General features: G+C 45.2%; 2 protein-coding genes across 9 annotated transcripts in view; one reads left to right on the forward strand and one right to left on the reverse strand.

Moving 5' to 3' along the window:
- The first annotated feature begins 176 nt into the window (after nucleotides 1–176).
- Nucleotides 177–5,236, forward strand: LOC126984765 (caprin-2-like). Its single transcript, XM_050838824.1, has 5 exons — nucleotides 177–679; nucleotides 1,085–1,267; nucleotides 1,906–1,987; nucleotides 3,330–3,445; nucleotides 4,172–5,236. Exons 2-5 carry the CDS (start codon nucleotides 1,152–1,154, stop codon nucleotides 4,371–4,373), a joined length of 516 nt encoding a protein of 171 aa, XP_050694781.1. The 5' UTR covers nucleotides 177–679; nucleotides 1,085–1,151; the 3' UTR covers nucleotides 4,374–5,236.
- Nucleotides 4,845–18,924, reverse strand: part of LOC126984741 (cytochrome P450 2L1-like) — a 70,460-nt gene continuing 56,380 nt past the window's right edge. For all 8 annotated transcript variants that reach the window (XM_050838771.1, XM_050838778.1, XM_050838797.1 and 5 more), the window contains 7 exons: nucleotides 18,579–18,754; nucleotides 14,678–14,908; nucleotides 14,199–14,304; nucleotides 13,317–13,497; nucleotides 8,055–8,173; nucleotides 7,262–7,402; nucleotides 4,845–5,877 (listed from right to left, as the gene is read on the reverse strand). In XM_050838771.1, the coding sequence (XP_050694728.1) occupies nucleotides 5,612–5,877; nucleotides 7,262–7,402; nucleotides 8,055–8,173; nucleotides 13,317–13,497; nucleotides 14,199–14,304; nucleotides 14,678–14,908; nucleotides 18,579–18,754 (1,220 nt within the window). In that variant the 3' untranslated portion in view covers nucleotides 4,845–5,611. The remainder of the gene's footprint in view (nucleotides 5,878–7,261; nucleotides 7,403–8,054; nucleotides 8,174–13,316; nucleotides 13,498–14,198; nucleotides 14,305–14,677; nucleotides 14,909–18,578; nucleotides 18,755–18,924) is intronic.

Consider the following 18,924-nt stretch of genomic DNA (forward strand, 5'->3'; position numbering starts at 1 on the left):
CTTAGGTGTTGTTTTTTATGAGATCGCATTGCATGAATAAAAATAAAAAAAATAATAAACAACAACAGAGAGCTTAAACATACCTCGATATACGCATCAGAAACACATTAACATCTCACACAGTAATAACCATCATAAGAAAGCGAATAAAATATAAACAAAGTGCATTTCTTGGTCTAAAGCACAGGTCCCTCAAATAACCACTCCTTTAACGAATTTCCAGACCAAAGAAGACGATGAGTAAAAAATATATATAAAACTTCAGTGTATTTCTTGGTAGGTTCTTGAGGTGAGCTAATACTCGTCGCTTTAGGGATACCAGGCCACAAAAAACGACCATAAAAGCAGACCGAGGAACGCCAGCCACGCCAAAGGTTCACCCTGTGCCGTGGGGCGGGGGGAAGGGCTGCGCTGAGGTGCCTTGAGCCTCGGGGAGCAAGGTTGGGCGCGGCAGTAAGTGCTCCCTCCCCAACATCTTGCCCCCGCTGCCCAGGGCGAAACAGTGACGTCACAAAACCGGGCAGGGAAGGCGGGGGCAGGTATATAACCAGGCGACGCGAGGTGGGAAAGGCCAGTCGGTGCGCGAAGAGAAAACTCAAGCAAATTAGGGTCAGGTGCGAGAAGCCGATATGGAGACCTGAACGCAAGGAGATTCTGTGACACAAGACGCGTGGTAATGGTTCGTTGATAACCTTGGCTTGATGTTGTGTTACTGTTTTATTTGTGTGCTTAACGGTGTGACAATATCGTGAGAAGCGGGGGTGTCAGAGCATCACATGGACCAGGACTTGCATTGTGCCCTCGGAAAAGCTTTACAGAGAAAAACAGAAGAAAAAACATAAAATTCGAAAGAAAAAGCTATATATTAACAAAACAAAGGATCAAATTAAATACCGTGCGAAGTACCGTTACAAAGACAATACCTCGACCTAACAACAGTTGCCATCTCAATCAACATAATACATGAGAAAAAAAAAACGAACCAAGCGAGACATCAAAGCTTCAAGAAACCTGTATGTGTGAGCTAATCTGTTTGTTCGCAAATTATTAACGGTACAGATCATCGAGTGCTTCTTCCTCGCAGAGACGTAAACCTCGTGTGGGCGTGTGTGTGTGTGTGTGTGTGTGTGCGGCGGGCGTGGTGCTGACAGATGTGGGAGCGAGGCGTGCTGGTGTGTGTGGTGCTGACGGCGGCGGTGGTGGCGGGGCAGGGGGATCGCCACGCCGCACCCCGCCCCGCGCCGCGCCACCACGACCCGTTAGCTCTGTAAGTCCCCGCGGCGCTGTTACCTGGAGACGCGCGGGCACTTCTAGGCCAGTGTATCTCAAAGTCATAGCTCTCCTTCCTCTTTTTTGTCTTCTTTCTTTCCTTTCTTTCTTTTTGTCTTTCCTTCCATCTTTTTTGTCTTTTCTGCCTCATTTTTGTCTTCTTTCCTTCCTTTTTTTTGTATTTTTTTCCTTTCTTGTTTTGTCTTCTTTACTTATGTTGCCTTCTCTCCATCTGACCACAATGTAAAACCAAAATAAACTACAAAGGTCCTCCTCTTTCTTGATTTTCTCTCTATATGGCTTTATTTATTTTTACTTTCACTCCTTCCCACACTTATGTACCTACTCTCCCTTTATTTATTGCTACGCTAAAGTAAAGAACAAACATATCATATAAGTTGTAATACCTATTTTTTACTCCTGTTTGCTTCTCTCATTACCTCTTCCCTTTTCTATTATAATGCACAAACTCAATATCATCCAATTCAAAATTAAAATAGACATGACAACATATAAAAACCTCAAAAACTATGCCAGCATCCCTCCTGTGCGTTGCCATAGCGAGCGAGAGGAGGTGCTATGAGTAAGCAAGAACGGCATAACCTCCTCCTCCTCTTCCCTCTCCCGCCACAACAGGTGCTCCGGCGGGTTCAGCGTCCGAAAGGCAGACCCATCCACCACCACCGCCAACTCAACGCCAACCAAGGTGAATTTCGAGGTAAGTGAAGGAGTCAGAGAGGAAGGGATGGACTAAATAAGTAACGGGACTGAGTGAAGTAGTTGGAGTGAATAACTGAGATTGAAAGCATGAGGGATTGAGTAAGTGAATGAGTGAGTGAGTAAGAGAGTAGTGTTAGCAATGAATTTCAAACCTTCTACACAGATAAATAATGTTTTTTTTTCCATACGAACTGAATATATTAATCAGCATGGAAAGAGAATAATGAAAAACTCACAGGCGAAAGTTGAAGGGTCCTGGGAAGGTGAGCAATCAAAAATAATGAGAGAGAGAGAGAGAGAGAGAGAGAGAGAGAGAGAGAGAGAGAGAGAGAGAGAGAGAGAGAGAGAGAGAGAGAGAGAGAGAGAGAGAGAGAGAGAGAGAGATAATGAGAGAGAGAGAGAGAGAGAGAGAGAGAGAGAGAGAGAGAGAGAGAGAGAGACAAATATGAGGAAATGAAAGAACAATGACCCAAACGATAGTAACTGTAGTGGTAGATAAAGCAGTAACTACTAGCACAACGATCAGCAGCTTTAGCAGAGGCAGTAGGGGCAGCAGCAGCGGTGGTGGTGGTGGCGGTAAGGGAGGCTACCCATGGCATGACCCAGTTCCCCAGATACCGAGGCAGGAGTATCTAGGTCGCCTCACCTGTGCGGGGCGCCATGAACCTGCCCTCCTCACTTGATCCGTGACGCTCCCTCCCTGTGTTGGGTTACGTTGCCTTTCACCGGTACTTTACAGCCGACTACTTAACTGGTGTATCCTTAGGGCCAAGATTACTTTATGGGCGTCACTACATAGACAAAATTACTTAGTTATGTGGAGTTACTGTAAGGCCAAGATTACTGAAATTACGTTACTTTACTGTCGACATTTCTTACGTGTCATCACTTTATAGCTAAAATGAATTTACAGTCAGGATTACTTAAATACCGAATACTATAAATCCAATACCACTTCCATAGCCTTACAGCCTATATAGCATTACTTAAATATTGTTACTTAACAATTAAATACGTTTCGGATATCATTACTTATACTAGGAAGACCAGCATGAAAAGACAATAAGTTTCATTTTTTCACCATCGACGCTTCATGAAGTCTTTAAGCCATATAAAGTAAGGTTCTCTCTCCTTGCATTCCGGTTATTTGAGTGTGTGTGCGTGTGTGTGTGTGTGTGTGTGTGTGTGTGTGTGTGTGTGTGTGTGTGTGTGTGTGTGTGTGTGTGTGTGTGTGTGTGTGTGTGTGTGTGTGTGTGTGTGTGTGTGTGTGTCGGAATGCCGGATGGGGGAAGAGAAAATGTCGTAGAAGCTCAACCCATGAACTTTTTTTTCTCTCCCAGGAGGTGCTGACTAATCTAGGCGGATGGTCAGTCAGCGAGAGTGACTTCCAGGCCCCGTGCGCCGGCGCCTACTTCTTCACCTTCCACGCCTTGTCCAGGAACCAGGGCGACTTCACGTGAGCATGTTTGCTTGGATGTTCTGCTCTTCCTTGAAACCTCCCTTTTTTGTCTTCTGTAACGTTTGCCAGTCTCTTTGCATTGCTCTTTGTGGTTCGTTGACTGTGGAGTTTATATTCCTTTTTCTTTCTTTTCTTCCTGTGTTCGTCTAATATAATAATAATATTGCTGAAATCAAACCTCATATGGTGCTCTTGCTTGGCATATTCAGTCTTCAAATATCACCTGATGTAACTATTTTGTCTTCTTACTCAAGTGATTAATTTTTTTTTCTCTGTATAGCTCTGGATGAAAATATAGTGTTTCATCTAAACCACATTTTTTATATTGCATTTAAGCCTCGTCCTCTGCTGCATCTGCAAAACTTTTCCGTATTTCATGTCAATCGCCTTTCTGTTTTCCCAATTGACTTCTCTGTTGCATGAATATTCCAACTTCTCTGCTACATCAACATCCCTTCCTTATTTCATCATAAATCTTTACTGTTTCTAAAAATTTCTCATACGTTGCATATCTTCTCTGCTACGTTCAAACACCGTATCTGTTGCATCTAAATCCCAATACTTCTCTGCTATGCATTTATATAACTTTTCTGCGGCATCTTCATCAATTTTCTGCTAATTATAAAAGCCCCGTTTTTGCTGCATCGCTGCCTTTTCGGCTTCACCTACACCCCTTCATCTTTGCCTCGATATCTAAGGTGTCCACAATGTTTCACAATGCAGGCTGGCGCTCATGAAGGAGGACAACTACCAGGTCACGGCGTACGGCAGCTCCTTCGACTACCAGCAAGGCTCCAACTCGGCGCTGCTCTTCCTCAACGCGGGCGAAAGAGTGTATCTGGAGCTGCAGGACGGGAGCCTCTACGAGCACCCCTACGAGGAGGCCTACACAACCTTCTCTGGCTTCCTCGTTGAACAGTTTTAGGGATAGGAGTTAAAACGCCTCAAGGAAACGCAGGTAATTCCATTCATGCCTACACCATGTACCTTCTCAGGATTCCTTGTTGAGCAAATTTAGTGACAAGGACCGAATGCAATAAGTGCCCTCAAAAATACTGTTCCTGTGAAGAGAACAGGAGCTGCCCAAAGAGATCATCAGATCAAGTTTCTGAGGTGTCTTATTCACACTATGAAATAGTTTAAGTCTTAGGAAATAGATGATTCGATCCATGGTTCATTTATGAAAACATGTGCCAGTTTTTATTTTATATATGAATCTATAACCTTACGGGAAGGTCTACACAACCGTCTCCGGCTTCCTGATTGAGCAGTTTTGGTGGATGGAGGTGAGTCGCTTCAAGAAAATGTACACCATTCTATTTGTTGTTTATTTATGACTATGCGTGTCTCTTTTGTTTGTGTTGTTGTTGTTCAAAGATTGCTCTCTCTTTAGAGAGGGCGATCAAGGGCCTTTGCCAATGGCGGCCCGTAGCAAGGTGTCAACAGACCGACTCTATCGGCTGACGTCAGCCGAGCCGAAAAAGTCGGTCTGTCGACGAGGACTGACATGTTTTTGTTGTCTGTGTTATTTATGCCTGTATATGTGTACTTAATTCTCCATTCATTCACGTGTTCACATTCTCATACATTTTTTTACCATCGAACAGCATCATTAAAAAAATGCTTACATAATCCTCAGCAAACACACACACACACACACACACGCTAATTAACACTCAAGTCCCCACACAAGCTCGTTCCACCAGGATCCAGAACACTACGCGCACACGCAAAACTCACCCATGTAAACCTCGACCGTCTCTTATGCAATAAATATTTGAAACGTGATTTTTTTGTTTACTCGTTGGATACCTTTTTGATGATGCAACCGGAAAACTGGTTTGCAATTTTCCTTGTCGTTTCATATTTGGAGTAAAGGTGCTAGCAAATTGCTTTGTAAAATTTGAAAGCTAAAGTATAAAGACTAGTGCCTTTTGGTAACTGGCTGGACGAGCAGTAATAACGAGTTGGAAAAATAATAGCTGCATGCATTCTACTTACAGCAAACTACCAATGAAAACTGATATTATGGTAAAAAAAATCACTTTACCTTGAACCGCAGGAATCTCAACATCGCAGGCAGTGATTCATTCTTCTCAATAATAAGGGAAGGTGGTGGGGTTGATTTTACTTGGAGGACCGTGACCGTTGGACCATGGAGCTTTATCGGGTAGCGGCTGATGAAGAGGGTCCCGACAGACCGACTTTATCGGCGCCGACTAAATCGGTCACTCGACGAAGAGCGGCGTCTTTCTGGGATCGGCACTTGACGCTGACTGTGTAGTTTGGCGGGGTGTTAAACGATGGATTGTCTTCGCTGAACGGTGTCATTTCCTCCACCACGGTGACGGTGAACCTTTGGAACAGGTGACTGACGAACAGTAGCAGTTCCATCTTGGCAAACGATGCCCCAATACACACGCGCCTACCTGCAGAGAGAGAAGACACAAAGCTGATATTATCTTTTTTTTTTTACAGCAAAGTAAACGGCTCAAGGGCAACAAAAAGAGTGCAGAGAAAAAAATATCCCACTACTACCCAAGTATAGCCCTGATGTGTTTAAACTTCATTTAAACTTTCGTGTGATGGGGTGATGAAGACGAACAGCGGCTCACCAGTAAGCAGACGCAAAGCAAAGTACTGAATTGTTATCCTAGCACTAGCCAACAGAGCCGATGTAGTGCTTAGTGACAGACCTGAGGCTGTAACTGAATAAATAATGAAAAGAGAAGAACTGTTGCTTGTGTTAGCGTTAAGAGGGAGCAAAGAAAACGAGAAGGAAACGTTAGTAATACTCGTGTATAAAAAAAACGACGTTTTTAGTGCATCTTTTGTTTTCAAGGTGATGATGAAGGCCAGCTCGATGCTCAGCGGTCATCTCTCAAGGCCAAAGTAGGGGTGAAGGTGTGAGGAAAAGGAAGAGTGGCCAACAACATTGATTTAGTCTGCCTACAAAAATTACTGATTTTGATACAAACGTGTAGGGGTGCATGATGAAAAAGGCAAGCTCGGTGGTCAGTTCTCAAGGACAAAGGCGAGGTGGTGGTGTGAGACGCGAGGAAGAGCCGGATGAGCCATGAACTTGACCTTCTGACCTCAAACCCGCAGGTTCCTGGAGAAAGTTTCTATTCTCTCCTGTTAGGCACGGTGACCGCCCGTCTCTCTCTCTCTCTCTCTCTCTCTCTCTCTCTCTCTCTCTCTCTCTCTCTCTCTCTCTCTCTCTCTCTCTCTCTCTCTCTCTCTCTCTCTCTCTCTCTCTCTCTCTCTCTCTCTCTCTCTCTCTCTCTCTCTCTCTCTCCTCTCTCTCTCTCTCTCTCTCTCTCTCTCTCTCTCTCTCTCTCTCTCTCTCTCTCTCTCTCTCTCTCTCTCTCTCTCTCTCTCTCTCTCTCTCTCTCTCTCTCTCTCTCTCTCTCTCTCTCTCTCTCTCTCTCTCTCTCTCTCTCTCTCTCTCTCTCTCCAGCGAAACATTGAAAGTAATTTCCTTATTAATATAGTTACTTTCATAACTCATTTCTGATTACTTTTTGTTACTCCCAATTTTTTGCCTCAAGAAATTCCTAGAAAACCACATGTGAAGGAATTATTATATTGTATACTCGAGAGAGAGAGAGAGAGAGAGAGAGAGAGAGAGAGATTCTAATCTAGTTGACATCTAATGAAGGTCTAAATATTCAAAGGAAAAACTGTGATACCGAACTCTGACAAAATAATGTTTTTCCCTCTTATTCCAACGCTGCGGCGATTTTCTCCTCTCCTCCCATTCATTGATTCTTTCGTCCCCTTCATGCTTCGTTCCCTGACTCCCCCACTTACCCACTCCAAACGGAATGAAGGCTTCGTTATTCTTGAACTTTCCATTTTCATCAAGGAAGTTCTGAGGATCAAACTCCTGGGGTTTCTTCCAGTACTCGGGGCTTGTATGGGCATCATCCAGGTTAGGCAGCAGCCACGTTCCTGCGAGACAAACTCATCAGCATGCTGCTCTCGCCCTTGTGTGTGTAGTAACTGAGGCTGTGTTTAGGGAGCACCAAGTGTGGTGGCTATGGTGAATATGCAAACACAATATGTTTGGTGGATAAGGGTAAGCACTAACTGTAGATAATGCAGAACATCCGTGAATATGGGAATGTGGCATGGTTGTTGAATTTGTGAGAATAGTAATTTTAGGAATACAGTATTTGAGGAATAGGGAACCTTCAGAAAATACAGTGTATCTGGAGAATAAGCGAAAACACCAGTAATAATGCTTTCGGAATATAGTGAAACTGTGAAATACGTACTTGAATACAGTTCTTTTGGAGGATGAAGCACCTTTGGGAACGCAATATGTTTGGGAATGGTTGGAGAAAACATAACCTTTACATTTTAGGTGAATGTATTAACTCTGGAGAATGACACGCCTTTTTGAATGCTAAATCTGAAGAGAATAACTCCATAGTACATTACGTTCGGAGAACAAAGCTCATTTGTAAAGTCAATATCTCAAAGAAATTAATAAATAAGTTGAGCTTAGAGAACAAACGCTTTTGAAAACACAGTTTATTTGAGCAATATGGGAATACGTCCTTAAGGATTAAGATAATGTGGCAGCTATGGACAATACTACCTTTTGGGATGTCGTAGCCGCCCAGCTGGCAGTCCTCGCCTGCCATGTGTGCCAGGGAATACTTGACGAGATTGAGTAATCTCTGAGTCTCATATACGGTGGCTTGGAGGTAAGGCAACCTGACGAGGGAAGGAGGAGGAAACTTAGTAGCGGGGGTATCAAATGTTGATGACATATCAGGAATGCAATAACAGTGGCTTGTGTTGCTATATGAATGAGAATATTAAAGTAATCGAAGAATCTTCATATTCATTGTTTTTTAGCCAACCTGCTGATTTTACTAACAATTTAGTCACATTCTCTCATGTGGTTTTCTAAGAATTTCTCAGGGCAAAAATTTGGAGTAACTGAAAGTAACCAGGAATGAGGAGTTACCAAAGTAATTATATGAATAATGATTACATTCGATGTTTTACTGGAGAGAGAGAGAGAGAGAGAGAGAGAGAGAGAGAGAGAGAGAGAGAGAGAGAGAGAGAGAGAGAGAGAGAGATATAGAGAGAGAGAGAGAGAGAGAGAGAGAGGCCTCCACGTCGTCGTTGGCGGCCAGCAGTCCAAGGACCTCCCAGTGGGTGCCTCAGTCCCTCAGGGATCTGTGCTGGGAGCTGTCCTCTGGAATCTGTACATCGACGACCTTCTCAGGAGTCTGCCAGCAGTCTCTGCATACGCTGACGACTGCACGCTCTCCCTTTCCTACCCTCGCCAAGAAAGCCAGCAAGCGGTTGCTGAGGTCAACCAGCAACTACGCTTGATACGGGAGTGGGGGGAGCGCTGGCAGGTGAACTTTGCTCATGAGAAGACTCAGGCGATGGTGATCTCTCGGTCCCCGGCAGCCACACAAGCTGCCGAAGGAAAGGTGATGTTTGGCTCCGTCACCCTCCCGCTCCAGGATTACGTCAGGATCCTCGGAGTGGACTTGGACCGAGAGCTGCGCTTCGACCGCCACCTGAAACACGTCGCCCACCAAGCCTCCCTACGTGTCTCTGCCCTTCGTAGAGTGGCTAATTTCCTCGACAAGGGAGGAATTATGCTCCTCTACAAGGCCCAGGTAAGATCCTACCTGGAGTACGGGGCTCTGACCTGGATGTCCAGCGCTGCCACACACCTGCAGAGACTGGACAAGGTGGAGCGACGGGTGCAGCGACTGTTACAGGAGAACAACCTCCAGCCGCCCCCTCAGGATATTATACATCTAGACACTCTGGAGCACCCCCGGGACGTCGCTGCGCTGGTGGTGTTCCACAAGGCCCAGGTACAAGGAGTACCACACCTGGCGAGACTGAGGCTCCCCCCGCGAGAGGCTGTGAGAGATACGAGAACGGTACTCTCCAGTCACGAGCAGGTCGGGGTGCCGAGGTCACGCGCCAGCCAGCACCAACGGACCTTCACCTCCAGGGTGTCCCGCCTGTGGAACACATTCACTGCAGCAGGGCCAACAGTGAGGGAAATGTCCACCCAGCAGGTAAAAGTGGCTGCTCACAGGTGGCGAAGAACATGCCCCACACCACTAGTGATGCTAAATACACAGTGAGCAAGTGTAAAGGGCTTTTAAAATAATGCACGAGAAAAAGTGACATTTTAAGCCCTAAAAAGTGCACAGAGAAACATATGCTACTCGAACGATCGCATAAAGTGTCGTCGGCGAAATACAAATATGTTGTGTACTATAGATTCGTCAGTTTAAATAAAAAGAGAGAGAGAGAGAGAGAGAGAGAGAGAGAGAGAGAGAGAGAGAGAGAGAGAGAGAGAGAGAGAGAGAGAGAGAGAGAGAGAGAGAGAGAGAGAGAGAGAGAGAGAGAGAATAGAGAGAGAGAGAGAGAGAGAGAGAGAGAGAGAGAGAGAGAGAGAGAGAGAGAGAGAGAGAGAGAGAGAGAGAGAGAGAGAGAGAGAGAGAGAGAGAGAGAGAGAGAGAGAGAGAGAGAGAGAGAGAGAGAGAGAGAGAGAGAGAGAGAGAGAGAGAGAGGTGGCCATATACAAGAAAAAAGGCAAACAGGACCCAAAGAACAACCGCCCAGTATCCCTCCTCTCCACTGTTGGGAAAATCTTGGAGTCCCCTATAACAACCAAACTCACGGCCTTCCTCGATGCCCACCATCTCCTCAACTCCAAGCAATTCGGCTTCCGGCAGGGAAGATCTGCTGCAGACCTGCTGCTCCTTAACTCTGCCTCATGGAACCACTCGCTGGACAGGGGACTCGACACTTCGTCGTGGCTCTTGACAGAGCCGGAGCCTTCGACAGGGTTTGTTACCAAGGCCTCATCGCCAAGCTGAAGAGCCTAGGTGTGCGAGGCGCCCTCCTGCAACTCATTGGGGACTACCTCCAGGACAGGGCGTTACAGGTGGTGATTAACGGCCACACCTCAAGCCAGCACCCTATCAATGCAAGCGTGCCCCAGGGCAGCGTACTAGGGCCTCTACTGTGGAATGTTTATTTCAATGACATTCTCCAGCTCATCCCTGAGGCCCAGGCGTACGCTGACGACTGCACCCTTGCCTTCACCAGCGACAGACAGGACTAGCAAGGCACAGTGTGTCGCATCAACATGGCACTCGACAAAATTATCGCCTGGAGCGGTTGCTGGCAAGTCACCCTGGCCCCTGACAAAACACAAGCAATGGTAATATCCCGCAGGCGAGATATCAACAATCTAGCCGGGCCGGGGATACAACTGGAGGGGAAAACGCTACCTCTTCAAGACTCCATCTCCATTCTCGGAGTGGAGTTCGACGCGGGACTCTCCTTCACCAACCATGCTAAAAAAATATAAAAAAATGCAGCATGGAAACTCAGCTGTGTACGGCGCATCTCCCATCTACTTGACGCCAAAGGGACTGAGGTGCTCTACAAGGCACAAGTACGCCCCCTCATGGAGTACTCCCCCCTCGCCTGGTCCTCCTGCCCTCCATCCTACCTTGCAACGCTGGATCGTGTCCAGGCCAGAGCCCAGCGTCTGATACAGCGCACAGGTCCTCAGCACGCGCGTGGCTCTCTACAACCTCTCCAGGAGCGCAGGGATGTGACAGGCCTGTGTGTAATGTTCAAGGCACACAACCTAAACACACCCCGCCTGGCAGCTCTCCAGCAACCCCATACACTCCACCCGAGCAGCACCCCACAGACAGGAACAAGTGGCTGTACCCTTCTCCAGGACAGAACACCACTTCCGCTCCTTCCAGCCCCGCTACAGCCGCCTGTGGAACCAGCTTGTTCGCCACACCGACCTCCACCATCGCGCGTCACTTCAAGTCTTCAAGCGGGAGGTGAACAGCTGGATTAGGACTTCTAGGCAGTAATTCAATGTGTTTGTATGAAGCTACAGATAGATGAAGCTTAAAACCTTCAACTTTAGCACAATCTTCTGTAAGCCCTGTTTAGATAAAAAAAAAAAAAGAGAGAGAGAGAGAGAGAGAGAGAGAGAGAGAGAGAGAGAGAGAGAGAGAGAGAGAGAGAGAGAGAGAGAGAGAGAGAGAGAGAGAGAGAGAGAGAGAGAGAGAGAGAGAGAGAGAGAGAGAGAGAGAGAGAGAGAGAGAGAGAGAGAGAGAGAGAGAGAGAGAGAGACGCGGTCTGACGGCGAAGCTACAGCAACTAGGCATCACGGGGGACCTGCTGCGCCTGCTCTCAAACTACCTGTTAGGCAGGAGCCTCCGCGTAGCAGTCAACGGAAGCACCTCGACCAGCTTCCCGGTGGAGGCCTTCGTTCCACAGGGGTCCGTCCTTGAACCTATTCTGTGGAACATATACTTTAACGACCTCCTGCAAACCATCACGGCAGCAAGCGCCTACGCCGACGACTGCACCCTCTCCAGAACATACAAGAGGGAGGAAGCCCAGGACTTGATAGAGTCCGTCAACAGACAGTTGGCAGACATAATGGCCTGGGGAAAGAGGTGGCAAGTCAGGTTTGCCCCTGACAAAACCCAGGCCATGGTAATATCACGTTCTCGGGAGGACGCGAGGCAACTCCACGGCAGGCTGAGATTCGGGTACGACACCATCCCTCTGCAGGCCAGCGTCGACATCCTGGGCGTGGTGGTGGACTCCCAGCTGCGGTTCGACTGTCACCTTGAAAGGGTGGCTCATAAAGCCTCCCAGAAGGTGAACCTCCTGCGCCGCATGAAGAACCTCCTTGATGCTGAAGGCCTGAACACCCTCTACAAGGCACAAGCCCCCCCAGTGATGGAGTAAGCACCGCTCACCTGGATGGCCAGCGCCCGCTGCTAGACAAGGTGCAGAGGAGGGCTGAACGCCTCATCAACGGCACCCAGCACCACCGACTGAGCCAGTGGGAGAGACAGCGACAACAACATCGACAACAACAACAACAACAACAACCATACGAGCGACGGGCAAAAGCAGCCACGAACCAGCTGAATAGCCTGGAGCACCGTCGCCGCGTCGCTGCCCTGACGGTGCTACACAAGGCACAAGTGGGCCTAGTGCCCCACCTGACGGACCTGAGGGCTACCTGGAGGAGGTCTGAGCGCAGCACGAGAACGGTGCTGAGCAACGCCTCCCTCCTGGAAGTGCCAACGGCCCACTCCAGCACCCACCAACGTGCCTTCTCCATCGCAGCGGTGGTGTGGTGGAACAACCTCACTTCTGATGTGGACGTGACACAACTGTCCACTCAGCAGATGAAGGTTGCGTCCTACAGGTGGCTACTCCTACACCCACCGTAAGAAGCGTAAATGTAAACGCTTGCAAATAATTTACAAACATGTATATAATTGTAACCTCGGCAGAAGCTTTTAAATAGCTCCCCAACGGTCGGGGGAACTTTAGCATAGAAAAATAATATTGTCATGCACTAATGTACTGAACATGTTTAAATAAAGAGAGAGAGAGAGAGAGAGAGAGAGAGAGAGAGAGAGAGAGAGAGAGAGAGAGAGAGAGAGAGAGAGAGAGAGAGAGAGAGAGAGAGAGACAGAGAGAGACATAGAGAGACAGAGAGAGAGAGAGAGAGAGAGAGAGAGAGAGAGAGAGAGAGAGAGAGAGAGAGAGAGAGAGAGAGAGAGAGAGAGAGAGAGAGAGAGAGAGAGAGAGAGAGAGAGAGAGAGAGAGAGAGAGAGAGAGAGAGAGAGAGAGAGAGAGAGAGAGAGAGAGAGAGAGAGAGAGAGAGAGAGAGAGAGAGAGAGAGAGAGAGAGAGAGAGAGAGAGAGAGAGAGAGAGAGAGAGAGAGAGAGAGAGAGAGAGAGAGAGTAAATCCATCTCATGCCTACAGCACTAGACAAAGTGCAACATTCACTCCTGGTTCTACACTTACCGTTCCACGTCAAGCATTGAAGGGAGGTTGTCCGTGCCCACCACGTCGTCCAGCTCCTCCTGTAGGCGGCGCTGCACGTGCGGGTGTTTGGCTATCAGGTACACGCCCATGCAGAGGGTTCCTGAGACGGTCTCCTGGCCGGCCGCGAACATGTCGAAGATCAGTCCCGCCAGCTGGTCCACTGGGAGGAGATCATCTCTCAGTGGTCTCATTCTTTCTGCTCGGATTGCTGGACTGTTTGTTAATAGTATCTAGTAGTTAGTCTCTCTCTCTCTCTCTCTCTCTCTCTCTCTCTCTCTCTGTGTGTGTGTGTGTGTGTGTGTGTGTGTGTGTGTGTGTGTGTGTGTGTGTGTGTGTGTGTGTGTGTGTGTGTGTGTGTGTGTGTGTGTGTGTGTGTGTGTGTGTGTGTGTGTGTGTGTGTGTGTGTGTGTGTGTGTGTGTGTGTGTGTGTGTAGGAACATACCGCACTTTCACCCATTTTCATCAATGAAAAAAATATGCTTGTCCTTGAATGAAAACAGGAGATACCAAAAAGCTGTCATATTCTCCTCTAGCAGTCTAGATCAATCTCTCTTGAAGGAAAGTAAATCATAGGAAGGAGGATTACAACACAAGAAAGCCAATTCTATTCCTTCAATAAAACATGGAGGTAAAATTAACAGCTGCTGTTTTTTTGTACAATCAAATTTCTGAAACATCCAGAGGTTATCTTTTTACAACTAAAGTTATCCTGCGTCTCTCTAATCAGAAAGACACTTCTCATCGTCAATCGCTATCATATTCTTTATCATCTCATCATGAGCACTCGTGATGTCCACATATTAATGACAATTTTCAATCTTTCACCTTGTAAATGGATGGATAGAAGTTTATGACACTTACTGTTAAAGCTCGGACTTTCATTCTTCTCAATCTCCCTCACGTAAATGGCCGTCAAATTATTACCGTTCCTGAGGTCCTCATCAGCGAGTAACGCCTTAATTTCCTCCTGAAAAAAGCCGTTATACATACCAGCATTGAGGACATAGCAATAGATCAATGATGACGCACCAATAGTGGTAGATGAATGGAACAAGCTTAACAGCCATGTTGTGGGTGCGAATACCATAGCAACATTCAAGAAGAGGTTAGATAAAGTCATGGATAGTGAGGTAAGGTGGGGTTAGAATTACAGGAGCTGCCTTGTATAGGCCAACCGGTCTCTTGCAGACTCCTTACGTTCTAATGTTCTTATGTTCTTATAAAGATGATGATGATGATGATGACGATTACTTTTTCATATAAAAGAACTTCTACTCCTACTGTTCTGTCCATGCCTAACAATGTGTAATCTTAATTATCTTAACACAAACTCCATATACCTTGAGGAATTTCGACGAAGCTTTGATCCCTGTAACATCCTTCGTCTTGACGGGGAGGTAGGGCAACAAACGGAGCATGTAGGGGATGTGATGCAGGGTCTGGAGGAAGTTATAATCCTCGAGTTGAGACATGCCCTTCATAACCTTTGCCAGTCTTGGGTCGCCGTATGGGTAGCGCTTCCCCATGATCATGCCCCAGAGGATGTTGAGGATGGACCGGTTGAAAAGATGCTGCGAGGAAGGAACGGGAGGTGGAGAGAAAGGGTGAGGCACTATCTGAGTTTTTTTTTTTTTTAACAACAAAGGAGACGGCTCAAGGGTAACAAAAAAAATGCAGAGAGAAAAAAAATGCCCGCTACTCACCGCTCCCTAATAATGTGTGAGGTAAATATTTTTTTTTAATTTTCCCCTATTACTGGCTTATTTTAGTATTTTCATTTGTGTGTGTGTTTGTGTGTGTGTGTGTGTGTGTGTGTGTGTGTGTGTGTGTGTGTGTAACTATATGACTATAACTATAACTCTCTCTCTCTCTCTCTCTCTCTCTCTCTCTCTCTCTATATATATATATATATATATATATATATATATATATATATATATATATATATATATATATATATATATATATATATATATATATATATATATATATATATATATATATATATATATATATATATATATATATATATATATATATATATATATATATATATATATATATATATATATATATATATATATATATATATATATATATATATATATATATATATATAACAGGCAGGACACGAGTATATTACTACAGGAGATTGGCAGGGCGAGTATGAGTAGAAATGTCTGCGTAATGGGGGACTTTAATTATAGGAATATAGACTGGGAAGATCTAGTGGTGACCTGGAAGCCGAGGACTTTCTTGAAGTTATACAAGATAATTTCCTTAAGCAGGTAGTTACTGAGCCTACCAGAGGAGATAACATATTAGACTTAGTCCTAACCAATAATGGGAACTTGCTACGTGAGTTGGAGGTGGGCGGAGAGTTAGGAAATAGTGATCACAGAACGGTTCGTTTTAGCTTAGACTGGGCGGTAACCCGCGAACCAAACCCAGTGTTAGTGCCAGATTTTAGAAGAGCAAACTACGAGGGGCTTCGAAGACATCTTGAAGGGGTAAACTGGGATAATTTAGGGATTCATGAGGGCCAGAACTGCGGATTGGAGAGCCAGGAGAACCAGGTAGAAATGTCTTACAATAATTTAGTTAGAGTAATAGTAGAGGGGCAAGAACAGCATATACCACAGCGAACACTTAGAAAAGAAAACAATGATCCTAAGTGGATGACTCGTGGACTAAAACACGAGATTGGATTAAAGAAGGGAATTTATCAGAAAATAAAGAATGGGGAAACACATCTCAGGAGCCGGTACGTCAAACTATCTAGATTAGTTAAGAAAAACACCAGGATAGCAAAAAAGAACTATGAGATCAAAGTAGCAAATGAGGCGAAAAGTAATCCTAAGGGCTTCTTTCAGATGTATAGAACAAAAACACGGGAGAAAATTGGACCGCTGAAAACAAACACAGGGGAGCTAGTAGAAAATTACGAAAATATGAGCACATTGTTGAACGACTACTTCCTTTCAGTATTCACACAGGAGGATCGAACGACTATACCGGAAAGAGTTCAGGTGTACGAGGGCGGGGATGGCGATAAATTGAGGGATATAATCATTACCAGGCAAGTAGTTCAGGATGAGATAGATAAGCTTAAGAAGAACAAGTCGCCAGGTCCTGACGGGATATTTCCGAGGGTATTAAAGGAGTTAGGTGATGTACTCAGTGATCCACTAACCGACATCTTTAAGATGTCGGTAAATACTGGCTATGTGCCGAGCCTATGGAAAGTAGCTAATGTGACGCCGATTTTCAAAAAGGGGTACAGGTCAGTTGCTTCAAACTATCGCCCAATTAGCTTAACATCGGTTATAGGCAAGATGCTGGAGTCCATAATAGCCAGGAACATTCGGGAGCATTTAGAGAAACATAGCTTAATTCACGACTCGCAGCATGGGTTCACTTGTCCTTCTACAATAAAGTATTTGAGGCGGTTGACAGAGATGAAAATTATGATGTAATCTATCTTGATTTTAGTAAAGCGTTTGACAAAGTTCCTCACCAACGACTGTTGCTTAAATTACAGGCTCACGGAGTAGAGGGTAAAGTTTTGAACTGGGTCAAGGCGTGGCTTAGCAATAGGAAGCAAAGAGTGCAAATCAATGGTAAAAGATCTGACTGGGGATGTGTTACGAGTGGGGTCCCACAAGGTTCGGTATTAGGTCCACTTTTGTTTATTATTTATATCAATGACTTAGACACAGGAATTAGTAGTGATGTTAGTAAATTTGCAGATGATACCAAGATCGGTAGAGTAATTGAGTCGGATCAGGACGCTAGTATTCTCCAAGGTGAACTCAACAGATTATATGACTGGGCGGATAAATGGCAGATGGAGTTCAATGTAGGGAAGTGCAGTATTCTGAGTGTAGGTAGGAACAACCCCTCACATAACTATTGCTTAAATGACACTCTCATAAGTAGGTCTGGGTGCGAGAGGGATTTAGGGGTCTTAGTGAGCTCTGATCTTCGTCCAAGGGCACAATGCATTCAAGCTAGAAATCGAGCTAATAGGGTACTGGGATTTATTTCAAGGAGCGTAAGCAACAGAAGCCCCGAAGTCTTCCTCAAACTATATTTAGCATTAGTTAGACCTCATCTTGACTATGCGGTTCAGTTCTGGTCACCATACTATAGAATGGATATCAAAATGTTAGAATCGGTGCAGAGGAGGATGACTAAGATGATTCAGGGGCTGAGAAACTTGCCATACGAGGAAAGACTCAAACAGTTAAACTTGCATTCTCTAGAAAGGCGAAGGGTGCGTGGAGACATGATCGAGGTATATAAATGGATGAAGGGCTTTAATAAGGGAGACATTCATAAGGTTTTGTTGGTAAGAGAACCGGGTAGGACACGAAGTAACGGGTTTAAACTGGATAAATTCAGATTCAACAGGGACATAGGCAAAAATTGGTTTACTAACAGGGTGGTGGATGCGTGGAATAGGCTTAGCAGTCATGTGGTGAGTGCCAATACAATTGTCACATTAAAAAATAGACTAGATAAATTCATGGACAGCGATATTAGGTGGGGTTAGATACACGGGAGCTTAGGGTCAAAGGAGCTGCCTCGTACAGGCCTACCGGCCTTGCAGACTCCTGCGTTCTTATGTTCTTATATATATATATATATATATATATATATATATATATATATATATATATATATATATATATATATATATATATATATATATATATATATATATATATATATATATATATATATATATATATATATATATATATATATATATATATATATATATATATATATATATATATATATATATATATATATATATATATATATATATATATATATATATATAGAGAGAGAGAGAGAGAGAGAGAGAGAGAGAGAGAGAGAGAGAGAGAGAGAGAGAGAGAGAGAGAGAGAGAGAGAGAGAGAGAGAGAGAGAGAGAGAGAGAGAGAGAGAGAGAGAGAGAGAGAGAGAGAGAGAGAGAGAGAGAGAGAGAGAGAGAGAGAGAGAGAGAGAGAGAGAGAGAGAGAGAGAGAGAGAGAGAGAGAGAGAGAGAGAGAGAGAGAGAGAGAGAGAGAGAGAGAGAGAGATCTGTCACTTCACAGTCAAGAAAAAAAAGACAAACGAACGAGAAATAATCCTAAGGGCTCACTTCACTAACACTGCTGTAAGCTCGTGGATGTCGGGGCCTTCAGAGTGTCTGACTAAAAATATCAATCAACACACAATCTTTCTCTCACCTTTATTTCCAGCTTCTTGCCCTCCCCCTCCTGCTTGGCCAGGTGGTCCGTTAACTCTGTGATTTCCTCCAGCATCATGGGCTCGTAGTTAGACTTCCCGAAACCGAGGTCACGGAGGTGGTGGAGCACGAAACGCCGCTGGTCCTGCCACTCTCGGCCTGACGAGCCGGCTAAACCTGCAGTGGAGAGACGAGGGTGGCAGGTGTCCCTTACTATATTAATATACAAGGTTCGCCAAAGCATGTGTAACACCTCAATGGTTCGCAAGAGACCACTCACTGGAACATCGCTGGAAAAGCATATGTTTCATCATCAGAATGCAAGTGATTTAGACAACGGATTGTAA

Source organism: Eriocheir sinensis, chromosome 5 (genome assembly GCF_024679095.1).
Source record: "Eriocheir sinensis breed Jianghai 21 chromosome 5, ASM2467909v1, whole genome shotgun sequence".
Classification (NCBI taxonomy): domain Eukaryota; kingdom Metazoa; phylum Arthropoda; class Malacostraca; order Decapoda; family Varunidae; genus Eriocheir; species Eriocheir sinensis.